The sequence below is a fragment of the Gorilla gorilla genome, chromosome 18 (assembly GCF_029281585.2).
Source record: "Gorilla gorilla gorilla isolate KB3781 chromosome 18, NHGRI_mGorGor1-v2.1_pri, whole genome shotgun sequence".
Taxonomy (NCBI): Eukaryota; Metazoa; Chordata; class Mammalia; order Primates; family Hominidae; genus Gorilla; species Gorilla gorilla.
The window spans coordinates 120,593,308-120,610,303 of NC_073242.2; the positions used below are offsets into that span (position 1 = coordinate 120,593,308).

Consider the following 16,996-nt stretch of genomic DNA (forward strand, 5'->3'; position numbering starts at 1 on the left):
ACAGTCGGGTCCAGGGTTAGACGGGAGAGGCCCCAGGGCTCTGGCCCCTGTGGTGCTGAGGAAGGCACGACTGTAGCTTCAAGAGGGGCTTGCGTGGGGCACCTTGGAGACACCAGGCCTTCTGGGGCCTCCGTGGAGGAGCGTTGATATGGTCATAAAGACACTCGGAGGAGCCTGGGCCCAGCACAGAAACCCTCACCGTTTGGTAGAATTCAGAAGAGGAGAACGTCAGCCAGGCATCAAGGGGAAGTCAGGGTTCTAAAGCAGCTGTTTGGATGGTAGAAGCCGATCTGCTGTTCTGTCCTTAGAAAGGAAAAAGCCCACTCCACCCACAGGTGCATGGCTGAGGGAGGAGGTGGAGCTGTGGGGCCTCACACCTGGGTTCCCCATCAGGGCACCCCCCCACCCCTGCCTGCGCCTTGGCTCGGTGGCAGCACTGCTGAGTGTGAGGGAATTGAGTTGCTTAAAAAACCTGGCCCCTGTCGTTGGCTGGAGGTGCTTTCACTGCGGGATGTGTTTGGATCATCAGTTCTGTTCCTGTGACCCCTTTATTGGAGTCTTGGAGCGGGAAGCTCTGCAGGGCCCCAGCCGGCTCAGGGGTGTTTGTGGAGAGACTGTGGTCCTGAAGCCCCAGCACGTGGCTGCCCCTGGCCCTGGTACCTGTTCGTGAACACTTTTCCTGGGGTTGGGTAGCTCCTAATTTTTATTAGGAAGGCCCCTTCTGGGCTCTGAGCTTGAGGCCCTTTGGCGCCTTGAACTGAGGGAGGCTTTGCTTTTTCTTATCTGGGGTGTGTGGGACTCGATGAGGATGCCCCGTGTGCTTTCTGCAGCACACGACCCGCCTCCAGGACTCGCTGGGGTCAGCAACAGCAGGGCAGTGTCAGCCTCAACCACTGCCTTGGGGTGGGTGGATGCGTGTCTAGGTCACCTGGGATGAGACCTGGGGAAGACACCCATTTGCAGATGTCCTGGGTGAGCGGCCAGAGGAGGAGGCCCTGCTTGTGGGTCACCTGGGATGGGACCTGGGAAGATGCCCGTTTGCAGATGTCCTGGGTGAACAGCGGGAGGAGGAGGCCCTGCTTGCTGCCCCGGGCACTGTTTGTTCTCAGCCTCTGTCTCTACCTAGGCCAGATGAGACACTGGGGCTTTGTAGTATATTTTATAAATCGCTTGTTACGTTGGCCTCGGAGCCTCAAAAATATAATTTCCAACTGGGGGTGAACACATTCAACTTTTGCTGTTTATAAAATGCACATCATTGGACTCAAAAACTCTCCAGCACTCAACCTTCATCATGGCCTCCACCAGACCCAGAGTAGCTGAGCCCCTTGGGGTCCGGTTGGGGCCTGGTCCTAGGTCCCTCAGATGGAGGTGGGGGTGCTTCTTCACCCCAGCAGGCCCTGTGATGTGGCAGCATCGGTGGCCTCCTGGATGCAGGGTGGTCACGGGCTGTGGAAGGTCATGGTCCTGGCTCCACTGTGGTTCCCTCCAACACCCCGAGAGAGCCTGGGTGTCCCTCTCGTCACCTCCCAGCCGGCTGCACGTGCCTGGGGTCCTTCATGATGATCTGGGTGTGGGATCCTTGTGCCTCCCCCACTGGGCTGTTCCCTCCAGACCTGTGTTCTCGGCGCCTGCCTTCACCCTCACCTTTTCAGGGCTGTCAGGCGCCTTTCCCCCAGCCTTCCCGCATGTATCCTTCACAAGCCGGTCCTTATGTAACTGGAGCCATCTCACCCCCTGAATCAGACACACCATTTTCCACGGTCTTTTCCCAGCTGTCCTGAGCATGACCTGCAGTTTGCCTCATCACCTGTCGATGGTGGCTCAGCTGCACCTTTGCTGAGAAGCACCATCTGCCCAGCAGAGTGACACCTGCGGGCACTGCTGTTTGTGCTGTAGCGGTCTGTGCACCCTGCAGGGACACGAGCCTTCAGCCCCTGTATTTCTCAGCCTGCCTGCCTCCCTCCCTCTGCCAGAAGGGAAGGTGGAATGGGGTGGAATGCGTGTACCTGCCGGTAGCTGTGCACCCTTCCCAGAAGATACATCGCGGACTGAGGCCGTTTCTGGGTCCATGGTCATAGGACACCTTGCTGAGAATTTTCATGTAGGGGAGGTCCAGGCTTCTCCTGTCAGAGCCCAGCACAGAAACACACAGAGACCCGTGGGCCTGGCAGAGGGCACGTCAGCCCTGGTCAGGCTCCATGGCCACCTAATTTCATGAGTAATGACAGTGGGCAGGAGTTTTGGCCCATCTGGTACCTCCCCAGGACCAGTGCCAGTGGCCTCTGGGACAGGAGTGTGTTGAGAGCGACTCCGTTGCTGGGGAGTGACTGCCTCCCCTGGCCCGGGCCACCTTTATGTGCATGTGGGGTGGGACTTCTGTGACTCTCTCCCCCGGCCTCGGCTACCTTTACATGCACGTGGGGTGGGACTTCTGTGACTCCCTCCCCCGGCCTGGGCTACCTTTACATGCACGTGGGGCGGGACTTCTGTGACTCCCTCCCCCAGCCTGGGCCACCTTTACGTGCATGTGGGGCGGGACTTCTGTGACTCCCTCCCCCGGCCTGGGCCACCTTTACGTGCACGTGGGGTGGGACTTCTGTGACTCCCTCTACGTGCAACGTGGGGCGGGACTTCTGTGACTCCCTCCCCCGGCCTGGGCTACCTTTACATGCACGTGGGGTGGGACTTCTGTGACTCCCTCCCCCGGCCTGGGCTACCTTTACGTGCACGTGGGGTGGGACTTCTGTCACTCCCTCCCCTGGCCCGGGACACCTTTATGTGCACGTGGGGCGGGACTTCTGTGACTCCCTCCCCCGGCCTGGGCTACCTTTACATGCACGTGGGGTGGGACTTCTGTGACTCCCTCCCCCGGCCTGGGCTACCTTTATGTGCACGTGGGGCGGGACTTTCACTTCCTTAATGATTCCTTCTGTTGTGTGACTTTGGGACTGGAAATCTAGGTCACTCATCCCCCACATGTGACCCAAGTGAGCACAGCAGAGCCCTCAGGCTGCTGCAGCTGGCGAATGGTCCGGGCACGGAGCCCAGGGCAGCTCAGCTCACAACCCCTCAGCAGGCACCTCGTTCACTCTGCCGTTGGAAAGGAAGAGACTGTGGCCAGGCCTTCGAATGCGCAGTGATGCTTTAATCCCACTGTTTGCAAACGAGCTCTGTGGAAGCTCAGCAGGAAGGATGGAAGATGGGGAGGAAGACCCTGGCGGGTGGAGGTGTGGCCAGGGACACAAGGCTGCCCTTATGGGACTGAAAGAGAAAGCTGCTGGGCTCTGTGTGACTGGAAACCAGGGAAGGAGACCTGGCTGAGGCAGGAACTGGGTTTGCCAGCAGTGCGGAGGGGCAGCGGGTGGCTCAGAAGTGGGAGCAGGTACACAGAAGGAGCTCAGGGCATGCCTGGGGCATCTCCAAAGCTCTGCTGACAGTGAAGGCCAGGAGCCTGCTTTCCTTCCCCAGAAGTGTGCTCATGGGAAATGGGGCAGGGGGAAGGTTGGCTTGGGGATGGAAAGTAAGCTTACACTTTGATATTAAACTCATTCTTTGACTTGCTGTCAGGCAAGAAGCCCATTCTGTGAGCTTCAGCATATAAGCATTGGGAGGGCGTGAACTGGGGCTCCCAGACACCCCCAGAGCAGAGGGAGCAGGGCCTGTCAGCCTCCTCTGCTGCTCCCGGATAGAGACCCACGGGGTCCCATGGGCCCCAAACCTGCCCAGCAAGTTTAAGGGCCGTGGGCAGGCCTTGTAGCCGGGCAATGGGATGTGAGCAGAAACGAGAATGTGGCCTCGTAGTGGGTGCAGGACAAGGAGAGGTGAACCCCACCCCGAGAGCATTCCGGGAGCTGTCATCAAGTCTCTGAGGCAGTCTGGTGATATTTGGTGTTCTGAGCTAAGGAGGGAATGGACTTGTCTGTCACGCAGGGGCCAAGAGAAGCAGGTGCAGGTCTTAGAGCTGAGCCTTGGGGAGGGGACCCTAGTGAGACAGCGCCTCCGTGGAGTAGAAGAAGGGGCAGGATGGAAATCAAGGTGGGAATTTTGGGGCCGCTTCTCCATGTGCTTTGCTGGACAGCACATTGTCCCATTAGCCACTACCAAACCCGCCTCTGGCTTCTGAGCTTGGCAGCACAGGAAAACGCGGAGGTTGGAGCACCCCCAGGAGTTCCTGGAGTGGCTGTCACAGGCCTGGGTCCCCTTCACCCCAAGGCCGCCACGGGCCACTCCACTCCTCACCACGTTCCTGGCAGTGACTCCGTGACGCTGTCTTCCTGACTCAGGGCCCAGGAACGAGCTGGACGTAAGGCCACTGGGCTGTGCTTGTGCTGGGGCCCCCAGAGGCATCCAGGGGCCCTGTGTGTCCCCCAGGAAAGCCGGCTGGTCTCCAAGTGAGGTGAAGACCCGTGCCCAGCAGACAAGGCCGGTCTCGGGGCTGGCAGAGAGCCGCCCCCAGGGTGTGTGTCAGGAGGTGACGGCTGGAGCCTCGTGGGCGGGTGAAGTGTGTCTGCTGGGTCAGGACTGCCCAGATCTGCCATCGTGTTCTGACCCCATCCCTGCAGGAGCTGGGGCAGGTGGAGATGGTCTAGTCCTCCTGGGGCCTCTCCACAGTGAGAAACGTGTCCAGGACTGTGGCCTGCCGCTCGGGGTCGCCTAGGGGCTGCTTCTCGCGGCTCTGCTCAGCCCTTGTCCTCGTCCAGGAAGGGGAGCGCAGGCAGCCGGCCCGGGGCAGCGGGTGCAGACCTAGGGGGATGCGGGAAGGGGAACTCAGTGTGGCTGAGAGGCCTGGGTGGATACTGTGGAGCTCCAGGTGCCGCCGGCCTCCTGCGCCACTCCTGCCAATGCTCTGCACCAGCCCCCTGCGCCAGGCATGCACACATCTACCTCTAACAGGAGGCCCCCACCACACACTGGCCCCACCAGAGAGGTGGATGTTGTGGTCTGGGTGGGGCCTGGGCAGGGTCTTTTCTGGTGCTCCCCGGAGTCACTGTACAGTCTAGGCTGAGCCTCTCCTGTTTGGTCATTAAGTGACCCTGGTGGGGCCTCCCTAAACTGTTCCCCCCGCAGGTGTCCCAGCTCAGCCAACCACCCTCCGTGAGCCCTGCAGGCCTCTTGGAGCCTCTGCCCCATCATGGGCCTTGTGTGTCCCCGGTGCAGGCTCTGTGGGGCTGGGGATTCGGGTGGGCTGGAGTCTGAGCCCCTCACTCCACCTCCCCAGCCACAACAGCCATGCCTGGGCTCATGGGCTGGGTGGGAAGGGTTGCCGCCAACATGGAGCTGGTGGGAACTGGCCAGGGTCAGGCAATGGCCTTGTCCTGGAGGTGAGCTGGGGGCCCCATTCCCTCCCAGACAGCTGGGGCTGCAGCAGCCTGGGACACACAGGCCGACACCCCTTCCTGACACCTCCAGGAACCATGGGAGCAGCTGGCCGCTGGCAGGATTCACAGTGGGGCTGGTCCTTTTAATGAGGTCCTGAGTGGCCTGGGGGGTTGGGAAGCAGAGGCTGGGCCAAACTGTCTCATGCGGAGAAGGCTCGGCCCTGATGCTCTCACAGTTACTGAAGTTCACACAGGTCACGTCAGTGTCCTTCACTGGTCAGTGTCAGAGACTGAGGACGCGCTGTCGCATCCTCATGAGTGGTGAGTCCTGTGCTCTCGTCACGGCTTAGGAAGGAGACATGACAATGGCCGTGCTGGGGGCCCTGCTCGGCAGTGGGAGGACACTGGAGCTGCCTTCAGGCCAATGGCAACGCTTCCGTGGGAATCAGAGGAAGTTAAGTGAGCTGAGGAGGGGCCCGAGCTGGTGATCACCCCCACCTTTTGTTCTTGGCCCAATTTATGATGAAAATTCACATTCATTAAATTCTGCTTTTGAGGGGACAGTGGCTTTAGCCGTCTGTTGCTCACTTGAAAAGTTTTAAGCAGCTGTGACAGGGAAGTTGCTTCAAGTTGGGCAAATAGCAGCGTGGTGAAATGAAGTGGTGAGGGATTCTTGCTAAAACACACGTGAGCCACCCCAGGACTTCCCAAGGGGCCTCAGCCCACCACACCCACCTCCCAGGACGTCCCAAGGGGCCTCAGCCCACCACACACACCTCCCAGGACGTCCCAAGGGGCCTCAGCCCACCACGCACACCTCCCAGCCCTGATGCCGGCCTCACCTGCTGGGGACTCGGTGTTGAGGTTCTCATCGTCTGAGTCAGCAAAGACCTCGGCCAGCTCCTGGTCCGACATGTCGGTGAGCTCAGTGAGGTCCAGGAGGTCGAAGTGGACCTCCAGAGAGGAGACACTGCTCAGAGGCTCTGAGGGCAGAGGGGGTACAGTCAGCCCCCAGGCCCTCCCACAAGGCTGCTCAGAGCCCCGGGGGTCTAGGAGAGAGTGCGCTGTGTCCTCCCACAAGGCTGTGGGTGAACCACAGCTTCCTGCAAAGCCCACACCGGCAGGATCTGATGAGTGTTGCGTATGCTCATGACTAGAAGGCTTTCACTTGACAGATGGTGCAGCTGAGGCCCAGAGAACCAGAGCTGCAAGAGCCTAGCACACAGTGCTGGACCTAGAGCCCCCAGGGAGTGTTTGGACAGGAGGTGGACCCTGCTGCCTTGTCTCTTGGGGGAGCTCACGGGATCCCCATAGAGCGCGCTGGGCAGGGAGCAGTACTTACGCCTCCTCTCCGTGACCTGCAGGAGCCCCGGTGCTGGTACTGGGATGCCCCCCACCTCCTCCTCCACAGGCGTGTGGCCATTGTCCCCTGTCCCCTGGGCTGGGACGCCCAGCGCAGCCTGCGGCACCTCAGCCTCCTTAACGATCTCTGCATCCAAAGACACGGTGTCACCTTGAGATCCACAGGGCTCCCACATCCCCCCAGGATGCGGGGCTGGGTGTGAGGACTTGGCACATGCAGTCCTTTGAAACTCTGGGCAGTGACCAGCAGGTGATGGGATGGCTGGGCTTGTGGTCTCATGCCTGGACCCCAGACAAGGGGTTGAGGGGATTCAAGGACGCTGCTCCTTCCGCTTGGGCCCTGGCCTCCCCTAGTGAACAAGGAATCTGAGATCCAGATCACCTTTGGTACTCAAGCACCCGTGAAAGCTGACCGTGCAGGCGTGGAAGTCCCACCAGGGCCCGCGTGGCTGCATTCCAGTGCCGTCCTGGCCTCTGATTTCTAGCTCGGCCCAGGGTCCCCTGAAGGATCGCCCGTGGATTTCCATGTCCAGCCTCTTGGTCCCCTTCAAACCAGAACAGCCCCTCTCCACTGTGGACTGACTTTTCCTTTTAAAAACTGATGTCGTATTTGAGTTCAGAATAATACAGTCTCATTAAATGAAAGTTACAAACCAGGAGGAATAGGCAGGCCTGCCATTCTGTGATCCCTTAGCCACCAACCACGCCTCACAGTTGAGCAAATATTCTTCCAGGTTTCTCCCATGTTTGTTTATTTTATTTTTTAGATGGAGTCTCGCTCTGTCACCCAGGCTGGAGTGCAGTGGTGCAATCTCGGCTCACTGCAACCTCTGCCCCTTGGGTTTGAACGATTCTCCTGCCTCATCCCCCTGAGTAGATGGATTACAGGCATGCACCACCATGCCCGGCTAATTTTTGTATTTTTAGTAGAGACGGGGTTTCACCATGTTGGCCAGGCTGAACTCCTGACCTCAGGTGATCCATCCGCCTCAGCCTCCCAAAGTGCTAGGATTACAAGGTGTGAGCCACCGAGCCTGGCCTCATTTTTTCCCACAAACGTAACTACCTTTTTTTTTTTTTTTTTTTTTTGAGACAGAGTCTCGCTCTGTCACCAGGCTGGAGTGCAGTGGCGTGATCTTGGCTCATTGCAGTCTCCACCTCACTGGTTCAAGTGATTCTCCTGCCTCAGCCTCCTTAGTAGCTGGGACTACAGGTGCCCGCCACCATACCCAGCCGATTTTTTTTTTTTTTTAATTTTTACTCGTGATCCACCCGCCTTGGCCTCCCAAAGTGCTGGGATTATAGGCATGAGCCACCGTGCCTGGCCCAACTGTTTCTTTTATATACTTAACAATTGTTTTGTCAGGTGAGAGCAGGAGGCCCCTTGGCTGCTGACCCAAAGCCGGGGACATTGGCGAGTCTTATGTCCATCCCTTCACAGATCCCCTCAGCCCCTCCTCAGCTGCTCACCCTCTCATCCAGGGCCATGCCGTCCTAGCGGCCACCTCACTTGCCTCAGGCAGCCAGTGAGTCCTGTTAGTCAGAGTCAGGCCTGTCACTGGGTGCATGCCCCGCTTTGGCCCTAGGCCCTGTGGGTCCATCTCTCAGGGAAGAGACAAAGCGCTGGCTTCCTTTCCCCCCACCCATTGCCCCTGCAGGAACCTGTTTCCAGATGGCCCTCCTTCCCTCAGCTGCTTCCTGGACCCTGCATGGCAGGGGCCTTCTGGGGACACCAGCACCTCCCACCTGAGTGGGTGCCCAGCGCACGCTTGTCAGATGGATAGGTGCCTTCCCGTTGCTGCCAGCAGCACCCTGAGGACCCTATGGGGGTATTTTTGGCAGCTCCCAGTGGTGAGCACTGATCGTAGCTGGGTGTGCTTGAAGCCGAGGGGAGCAGCTGCTGCCATGAGGCTCTTGCTGAGGGGGCTGCAGCTGGGATTCACAGCGCCAGCAGCTGCCTGTGAGGGGTGGGCCTGTCCTCCCCCATGGCACTAGCTGGCAGCCTAGATACTGCCAGGTGGGCCTGGTTGGTCTGCAGTGTCCGTCCCAGTGCACCCCCACCCCTCCCCAGCAGAGCCAAGGGAGCTGAGGCCCGCAGGTGCCCGGCCTCCTGAGTGAGGGGCACCGGTGCAGGGCTGGGAGGTCCCCAGTGGCTTAAGAGCTGGGCAGTGTGGTTGTGAGCAGCTGGCCTGGCAGCGAGCCGAGTGTTACGCTGTGCCTGGGGGCAGCCCTGTGGCCTGACAGTGTCCCCTCGCCCCGTCGGCCGTGTGGTCATTCTGTGTGGCCCACCTGCCTCCTGTCTGAGAAGCCGAGTGCTGTGTCATCGCATGGCCCATTTCAGGCCTGGGGGTTGGGCGGGCTGGACGGGGCTCGCGGAATCTGGTTTCCACCTTTCCACTGGCATCTGGAATGAGGTTTCTGAGCATCCTAAAGGGTCAAGTTACTGGTGTCCTGGCCCACCCCCAAGCCCAGCAGGGATACCTGCCCGCCCAGAGGGCACAGGGGACAGGGGGTGAGATGTGGACTCTGTTCTAAGGCTGTGAGCAGGGGGACCTCCCGGACATCAGCAGGAAGAAGCCTGCTTGACCATTGTCCATAGCGCTGAGGGGGCACCCAGGAGAGGGGACTCCAGGAGACCCAGCCTGGCCCTTGGGCCCTTCCTCAAGGAGACACAGTGTAGCCCGGAGCCCCAGGCCCCGCCCACAGTGTGTTCGTGTCCTGCTGGGCTGTGCTGTGGTCACAATCCCAAAATGCTTCCACACAGCTGAGAGCAGTGGCCATGGCTGCAGAGGGCGTAGCCCTGTCCTAGCCTCGAGTCTCGGGAGGGTGCTGCAGCCGGCCCCGAGGATGCGGCAGGGGCCTCAGACCTACCAGGTCCAGGACAGAGCAGGCGCTGTCCCTCTGGCATGGCTGACCCAGAGCCCTGAGAGCAGGTACGAGTGGGGAACCAAGATGCAGGGATGTACGTCACCGGCCAGGAGGCCCTGCTCTCAGGATCCCCAGCTGAGGAAGGCTACAGGGGCTCTTACCTCCCCAGGTTTACAGGCCAGGCATGAACTCCATGGACACCCTTACCCCAGAGCAGCACTCTGGGGTGTAGCTGTCAGCTCCACCTCTGTCCCTCCCCGCCCCTCCTTCTGTCCTGAGGGGCATCCCCTCCTCTCCTCTCTTTTTTTTTTTTTTTGAGATGGAGTTTCGTTCTTGTTGTCCAGGCTGGAGTGCAATGGCGTGATCTTGGCTCATCAAAACCTCCGCCTCCTGGGTTCAAGCGATTCTCCTGCCTCAGCCTTCCGAGTAGCTGGGATTACAGGCATGAGCCACCATGCCCGGCTAATTCTGTATTTTTAGTAGAGATGGGGTTTCTCCATGTTGGTCAGGCTGGTCTCAAACTCCTGACCTCAGGTGATCCGTCTGCCTCGGCCTCCCAAAGTGCTGGCATTACAGGCATGAGCCACCGCACCTGGCCTCTCTCTCTCTCTCAAGAGACAAGGTCTTACTGTTGCCCAGGCTGGAGTGCAGTGGTAAAACCATAGCTCACTGCAGCCTCAACCTCTTGGGCTCAAGCGATCCTCCCACTTCAGCCTCCTGAGTAGCTGGGACCACCTCTCCTGGCTAATTAAAATTTTTTTTGGTAGAGACAGGGTCTTGCCATGTTGCCCAGGCTGGTCTCGAACTCCTGTGTTCAAGCAATCATCCACCCTGGCCTCCCACCCCCTCCTCTCTGGCAGCCCCCTGATATCAAGGAAACCTGGGGCCAGAGTAGTTCTGCAGAGAATCTCTGGGGACAGCACCCTCAGAGGCAGGTGGGGCAGGTGGTTCTGTGTTAATAATGACAGCTGGGTGTGGTGGTGCACACCTGTGTGGCAGCTACTCGGGAAGCTGAGGCAGGAGGTCCGCCTGAAACCCAGGAAGTCAAGAATGCAGTGAGCTGTGATCGTGCCATCCAGCTTGAGCAACAGAGCGAAACCCTGCCTTAAAAAAAAAAAAAAAAAAAAAAGACAGTGGCTTATGGTTTTCTAGTACAGTCCCAGCATTCTGTGTTTATTGACTAACTCCATTCTCACCTCACCCTAACTCCCAGCTACATGGGGAAGACTCTGAGCTTTGTACTTGAGAGGAGGAAGCTGAGGCACAGAGCAGCTCAGCGTCTGTCCCCAGCATGCAGCACAGGGCTGGCCACAGACGCAGCTGGAGCTCTCAGCCATCACCTGTCAACCTGTTCCTGATCATGGCGTGGAGATGGGAACCAGGGATCCCGGTTCAGGGCCCAGCAGAGGGAGCAGGAAGTCCCCGCTTGCTGGCTTAGGTTCCCTGGCTCCTGACCTGGGGGGACGTGGATCTCTGAAGGAAGGTGGGACAGAGGTGGCGTCTCCCCTTGTAGTCCCCCTCTCACTGGGCGGGGCCCCTCATCTAGACGAAGGCTCTGATTCATTCATTCACCCAACCAAGACTTCTGAATCACCCTCTGTTCTGGGGACATGGCATAGACAAAACAGATGATTCCTGCCCTTCTGAGGGGCGGTCAGTGCCAGTGAGCAGTGTGGGGCTGTGCTCCCATTTTAGGGGGGATCTGGGGAGGGTGCTCTACCAAACTTGGAGGAGGAGCCTGGAGGTGGGAGGGAGCCGTGTGATACTGGGTGGGGGACATGCATAAAGGCCTGAGCAGAGTGCATTTGAGGACAGCTGGGGGCTGTGAGGCAGGGCAGGGGTGGTGTGTGCAGGTCGTGTGGAGATCGTCAGGACTTTGGTTTCTATACTGAGTGAGCTGAGAGAAGCCGCTGAAGGGTTTTGAATGGACTGGGACAGCGTCTACCTGAATTTTTTATTTATTATTATTATTATTATTTTTTTGAGATGGAGTCTCGCTCTGTCGCCAGGCTGGAAGGTAATGCCACGATCTTTGCTCACTGCAAACTCCGCCTCCCGGGTTCAAGTGATCCTCTTGCCTCAGCCTCCCAAGTAGCTGGGATTACAGGCGTGCGCCACCATGCCTGGCTAATTTTTGTATCTTTAGTAGAGATGGGGTTTCACCCTGTTGGCCAGGCTGGTCTTGAACTCCTGACCTCATGATCCGCCCGCCTTGGCCTCCCAAAGTGCTGGGATTACAGGTGTGAGCCACCGTGCCCGGCCAATACCTGCATTTTTACGATGAGGCCCGCAAGGGCACAGTCCAGCGGGAGGTAAGTCTGCAGGCACCCTCTTCTTGTGCTGAGATGGGGGTCCCAAGCAGGACCTCAGCCAAACAGCAATCCCCTTCCCCATCTTGCACTGGAGAGGGGGCATGGGAATGCCAGCAGTCCTCATTATAGATCCTGGGGTCCCAAGGGGCTACAGACAGCTTCTGGGACAAAGCTCTAGCCCTGTGGAAGCTTCACAGCAGCCCTGTGTGGAATGAATATCATAGTTGACTCTTCAGAAGTATGTTTTCGGCTGGGCGCAGTGGCTCACGCCTGTAATCCCAGCACTTTGGGAGGCCAAGGCGGGCGGATCACTTGAGGCCAGGAGTTCGAGACCAGTCTGGGCCAACATGGCGAAACCCCGTCTCTACTAAAAATACAAAAATTAGCCGGTGTGGTGGTGCGCGCCTGTAGTCCCAGCTACTCAGGAGGCTGAGGCAGGAGACTCTCTTGAACCTGGGAGGTGGAGGTTGCAGTGAGCAGAGATCACGCCACTGCACTCCAGCCTGGGCAACAGAACGAGACTCTGTCTCAAAAAAAAAAAAAAAAAAAAAGCATCTTTTCTTATTTCCACATTCCTGAGACAGCAACACATCTGTAGCTGATGGTGTCAGCGTTGATGGGATCCAGTCCTGTAAGCATGTGAAGCCACCAGGTGTCTAGTCTGGCCCTTCCCCTTCTCCCTTTGGCCTGGTCTTTATTCTGTAAACTCTGGTGCCGTGGCCTGTGTTGGGGCTTTGGGGAAGGAAAATTTGGAAGATGTAGCTTTTGCCATCCGGACACTAATTTTTTGGCCCGAAGAATGTGATACCAGGGACAAGACCTGAGCCCCCAGGAGGGGCAAGATGGATCTTGGCATGAAGAGCGTGCAGCTGCTATAAGGCACGCTCGTGGGTCCTCAAATGATTGAGCTACTGTGTAATACGTGCAGCATACAAAGATGTGTTCGTTGACCGTATCAGTAAAGTTCTGGTCAACAGTAGGCTATTAGCAGTTAAGTTTTTGGGGAGTCAAAAGTTCTATGTGGATTTCTGACTTTGAGGGAGGTGGGCACCCCTAACACTTAACGTTGTTCAAGAGTCAGCTGTACATGCATGTTCATAGCGTGATTCACAGTAGCCAAAAGTGGAAATAATCCAATGTCCTCAGTGGATCAATGGATAAACAAAATGTGGTCTGTGCCTACCGTGGAGTGAGATTCAACCCAAGAAGGACGGCGGCACTGACACAGGATATCACGTGGATGAGCCTGATCACCTCATTCGAGTGAAGGAAGCCAGGCCCAAAAGGACAAATGCTGTGTGACGCCGTTCCTAGGAAATGTCCAGAATAGGCAAGCGCATAGACATTCCATCAGTGATTGTCAGAGGCTGGGGCGTGGGCAGTGGAGAAGGGGAGAACGGGTATGGGTTTCTTTCTGGGGGGGTAATGAAGATATTATAAAATTAGATAGTGGTGGTGACTGCACAATTTTGTGAATATACTAAAACAGTGAGTTGTACACTTTAAAAGGGTGAACTTTATATGTGAATAATATCTCAATTTAAAAACAATCCTCAATGGAAACAAAGGTTGATCTTGGCTGGAGTTGATAGGCAAAGCCGGGAGGAAATGACAGATACTCACATACACTGTGAGTCGGCCACACACCAGACCCCCAGGCACAGCCCCAGAGCAGGCTGGGACTGGGTAGAGCGAGAAGCATCAGCTCTAAGCAGCTTGTATCTAGTTCATGGCTGCATTCCTGGGACCTAGCACACAGTAGGTGCGCAGTAAACAAATGAGGGTGAATCAACTAGCCCACGGTTAGTGAGGGACTGTGCTAGGAATCACTCAGGCCTGTCTGACACCCTCTCAACAAGCTTGTAGGAAGAAGAAAATTCCTCATGGGCGAGAACTCCTGCTTTTCCCAGGGTGGGAACCAGAGGCTCAATGCCAGGCAGGCATGGGGGCGGGTGCTGGCAGCCCCCAAGGTCTCTAGGGCCAGGGCAGAGGCAAGCAGGTGTTTCTGATGCCCCAGGAAGGACCCCAGAGTGTGGGGTCACAGCAATGTTCTGGTCCTTACCCCAGCACAGCCCCTATCAAGGGGGACCCAACCCCCCTGCAGGGGCTGCTGGTGCCCTGGCTGATGAGTGGGCACTGAAGCAGCACCTCAGTGAGGGAGCCAGGAGTTGGGGTGCCTCAGCCCGGCCCCCCAGGCTTCCCTGAGGGCTGATTGCTGATGCCCTGTGCTCTGCTGCTGACCTATTTTCCAGCACATTCTCGACTGGGAAACTTGGCCCAAATCCTGTTCCCTGTTGTGTGCCCAGGGCCCTGCCCAGAGCATCGAGGAGGCACTTGGCACACACCACTGTATGGACGGATGAGCTAATGAAGTGAATGAATGAATATCATAAAACTAAATGGCTGGATGGAGAGATGGTCGCAGAGGCAGGGGCCACCTGCCTCCCATCCCCCAGCACCTTCCTCTCTGGATTTGGACCCCCAAAGCATTTCAGGGATGCTGGAGTGGCCGTGTCTAGACTCTCAGCCTCCTGAGGATCCCTCTGTCCCTGTGGACCCTCGGGCAGACTGAGTTGGGGTGGGTTGCAGCCCTGGCTTCCAGGTGGGGCCCTCAGAGACGGCACACGTCACATTCCTGTGCACACGTGCACCTCCGTGTTCTGTACATTTCATATTAAGAAATCATTAATTCCTTTAGGTGCAAAAATAGTGTTTTAATAATGCTTTATAAAAATCCTATATTGCCGGGCATGGTGGCTGACGCCTGTAATCCCAGCACTTTGGGAGGCAGAGGCGAGTGGGTCACGAGGTCAGGAGATCGAGACCATCCTGGCTAACACAGTGAAACCCCGTCTCTACTAAAAGTACAAAAAATCAGCCGGGTGTGGTGGCGGGCGCCTGTAGTCCCAGCCACTGGGGAGGCTGAGGCAGGAGAATGGCGTGAACCCGGGAGGTGGAGGTTGCAGTGAGCCGAGATCGCACCACTGCACTCCGGCCTGGGCAACAGAGCGAGACTCTGTCTCAAAAAAAAAAAAAAATCATATTTTACAGATATTTCTGAATTATTTATCAGTGAAATAATATGTCTAGATTTGGTTCAAACCACTAATGAAGGGAGGTTGGTGGTAGTCTGGAGAGGAGGCTGTGGGCCTGGGGGCTGGGATGTCACACATGGGCCTTTGTCCCGCCGTTCTCTCTACTTTTGTAAGGTTTTCAAAAGTAAGTGATAAGTAATGACAGAGTCACCAATGTGTGATCTCATGAGGTTCCACAAAGTAGGCATCACTGGCCACTTTGCAGACAAGGAAACAGGAGTTGGTGTCAAGAGCGTGAGCCCTCAGAGGACAGGGCCCTGTCTTCCCGCTAACTCCCCACTCCAGGCAGGGTACTGCACAGAGCTGCGACCTGTAGGTAAATACCTGTGCACTGACTGAGTCAGGTGTCTGAAGCCCCCAGCCAGTGAGTGATGGGCTCAGAAACTGAACCTGCTTTCTCTGCCTTTTAAGCTGCTGGGAAGTCCTCCTTTTTTCCCAAAGGAGGAGGGAAAAGAGATTAACCTCCACTCCCAAATGCCTTGGGCTCCTACAGCCCTGCAGGGGAAGCGGAGCTGTCTCCACTGACAGACATGGAAATTGAGGCTCACAGGGGCCTGACTGCCCACAGTTCACAGCTGGAAACAGTTCACAGCTGGAAACAGTTCACAGCTGGAAACAGCTCTGAGACCCCCAAGCCCTCACTCCCAACCTCTGGGCTTCCTATGTCCACAAAGCTGCTACTGGGAATACCCAGAGGCCTGGGACTATCAGTGTTAAGAAAGAGCTCTGGTCCCTCCCACAAATGACAAATCAAAACCCAAACCCACCAGCCCTGGGGCATTTGTCCCTATACCTCGGACTGCAGATACACAGGGTGGGTGGACCTGCTCCTCCCGGGGACAGCCCTTCGGGCTCCAGAGGATGCCACTCTGTGCGGCTGGGGGACTGAGAGGTTCCCATGTAGTTACAGAGCGGCAGGCTGGCCTGCCTGTGCCCTCAGGCACCTGCTGGCTCCCTGGAATGGGAGCTCTAGGAAACCAGGAGGTGGTGGGCTTGGCTGGGCAGGGGGGGAGTCTGCAGTTTGCATCCAAGTTCCTACCTAGGCATATGGAACCCCGAAAGCCCTTTTGGAAAAGGCTCTGATTGGGAAGGGGTTCTGAGAGCTTTCTTCCCGTTACCGACTCCAAGGTCCTGCAGTAGGGCCTCCACCATCAGGGCAGGGAGCGCTCCACGCGCACCTACCCTCCCCGATGAGCGTGCGCCTGGGCCGCTCCCGGACCAGCCACCCTTGCAGCTCTGGAGCCCCCGGCAGGCCGCGCCCGTGCATGCCCCACATCCCCAAGACCCATCTCAGCCCCTCGCCCCTGGCAGGATCCCTGCCCGCGGTCTACGGCCCTCGCCCCCCGGGACTCGCGGCTGGGCGAACAAAGCGGACGCGCTTGCAAGCGGCCAGCGTCGCCCTCACGCCCCACCGACAGGGACCCCAAACTCCAGCCCCGGAATCCCCCTCCCCCACTCGCCGGGTCACCGGCTGGCTTGGCTGGGAGGGGGCTCAGGACGAAACTCCGGGCCACCCACCAAGGAGCGTGCCGGGCACGGCTTCCCGGGCCGGGAGCGCAGAGAACAAGGGGGCGGAGACTCGGTCTGTGTGCCCCCAGCCCCGCGCGGGGACCGCGCCCGGGAGGTGCCCCTGGCCCGCCGGACGCCCCCGAGCTGCCAAAGGGGTCTTCGCGACTCCCGGGAGCGGCGAAGGGTGAGCACTGGGGGGAGGGGCTGCGGCTCGCTGCGGGGAAGCGCTGCTCGGGGGTCTCGGGGGCTGGGGCTGAACTCACCTCCGGTGCCGGCGCCCTCCGGGGGCTCCATGCGGCCGGTGCGGTCTGGGAGGGGCACGGGCGACGGCGGCGTCGCCTGGCCCGGGCGCCCCAACAGCTGCGGCAGCGACTCGGCCCCGGCTCCGGGCGCAGCGCATCGGGGCAGCAACCGGGGGGCCGCGGCGGCAGGGAGGAGCCCGCGGGGCGGGGCGCGCAGCTGCTCCCGGGCCCCGGCCCCCTCCCGGCGCCCCCCCAGCCGCAGGACAGGTGCGGCCCCGCCCCGGCCC

General features: G+C 58.4%; 1 protein-coding gene across 2 annotated transcripts; it reads right to left on the minus strand.

The window, feature by feature from the left end:
• Window positions 1-4,577: 4,577 nt before the first annotated feature.
• Window positions 4,578-16,967, minus strand: DBNDD1 (dysbindin domain containing 1). Of its 2 annotated transcripts, none has more exons than XM_031002559.3 (4): window positions 16,731-16,967; window positions 6,664-6,810; window positions 6,164-6,304; window positions 4,578-4,746 (listed from the first exon to the last, which is right to left on the minus strand). In XM_031002559.3, the coding sequence occupies exons 1-4, from the start codon at window positions 16,759-16,761 to the stop codon at window positions 4,589-4,591; spliced, it is 477 nt and encodes a 158-aa protein (XP_030858419.1). In that variant the 5' UTR covers window positions 16,762-16,967; the 3' UTR covers window positions 4,578-4,588. The 2 variants fall into 2 exon arrangements, with proteins under 2 accessions (XP_030858419.1, XP_004058237.1); XM_004058189.5 differs by lacking the exon at window positions 16,731-16,967 and adding an exon at window positions 7,338-11,734.
• Window positions 16,968-16,996: the final 29 nt, after the last annotated feature.

Bases quoted from the DNA above. Each gene is read 5' to 3' on its own strand.
- DBNDD1 (XM_004058189.5), bottom strand. From the start codon at position 7,428: ATGGGAGAAACCTGGAAGAATATTTGCTCAACTGTGAGGCGTGGTTGG. The intron at 6,811-7,337 runs GTTTGTAACTTT...CTTTGGATGCAG, and splicing joins AGGCCTGCCTATTCCTCCTG to AGATCGTTAAGGAGGCTGAG. The intron at 6,305-6,663 runs GTAAGTACTGCT...CTCTGCCCTCAG, and splicing joins GCAGGTCACGGAGAGGAGGC to AGCCTCTGAGCAGTGTCTCC.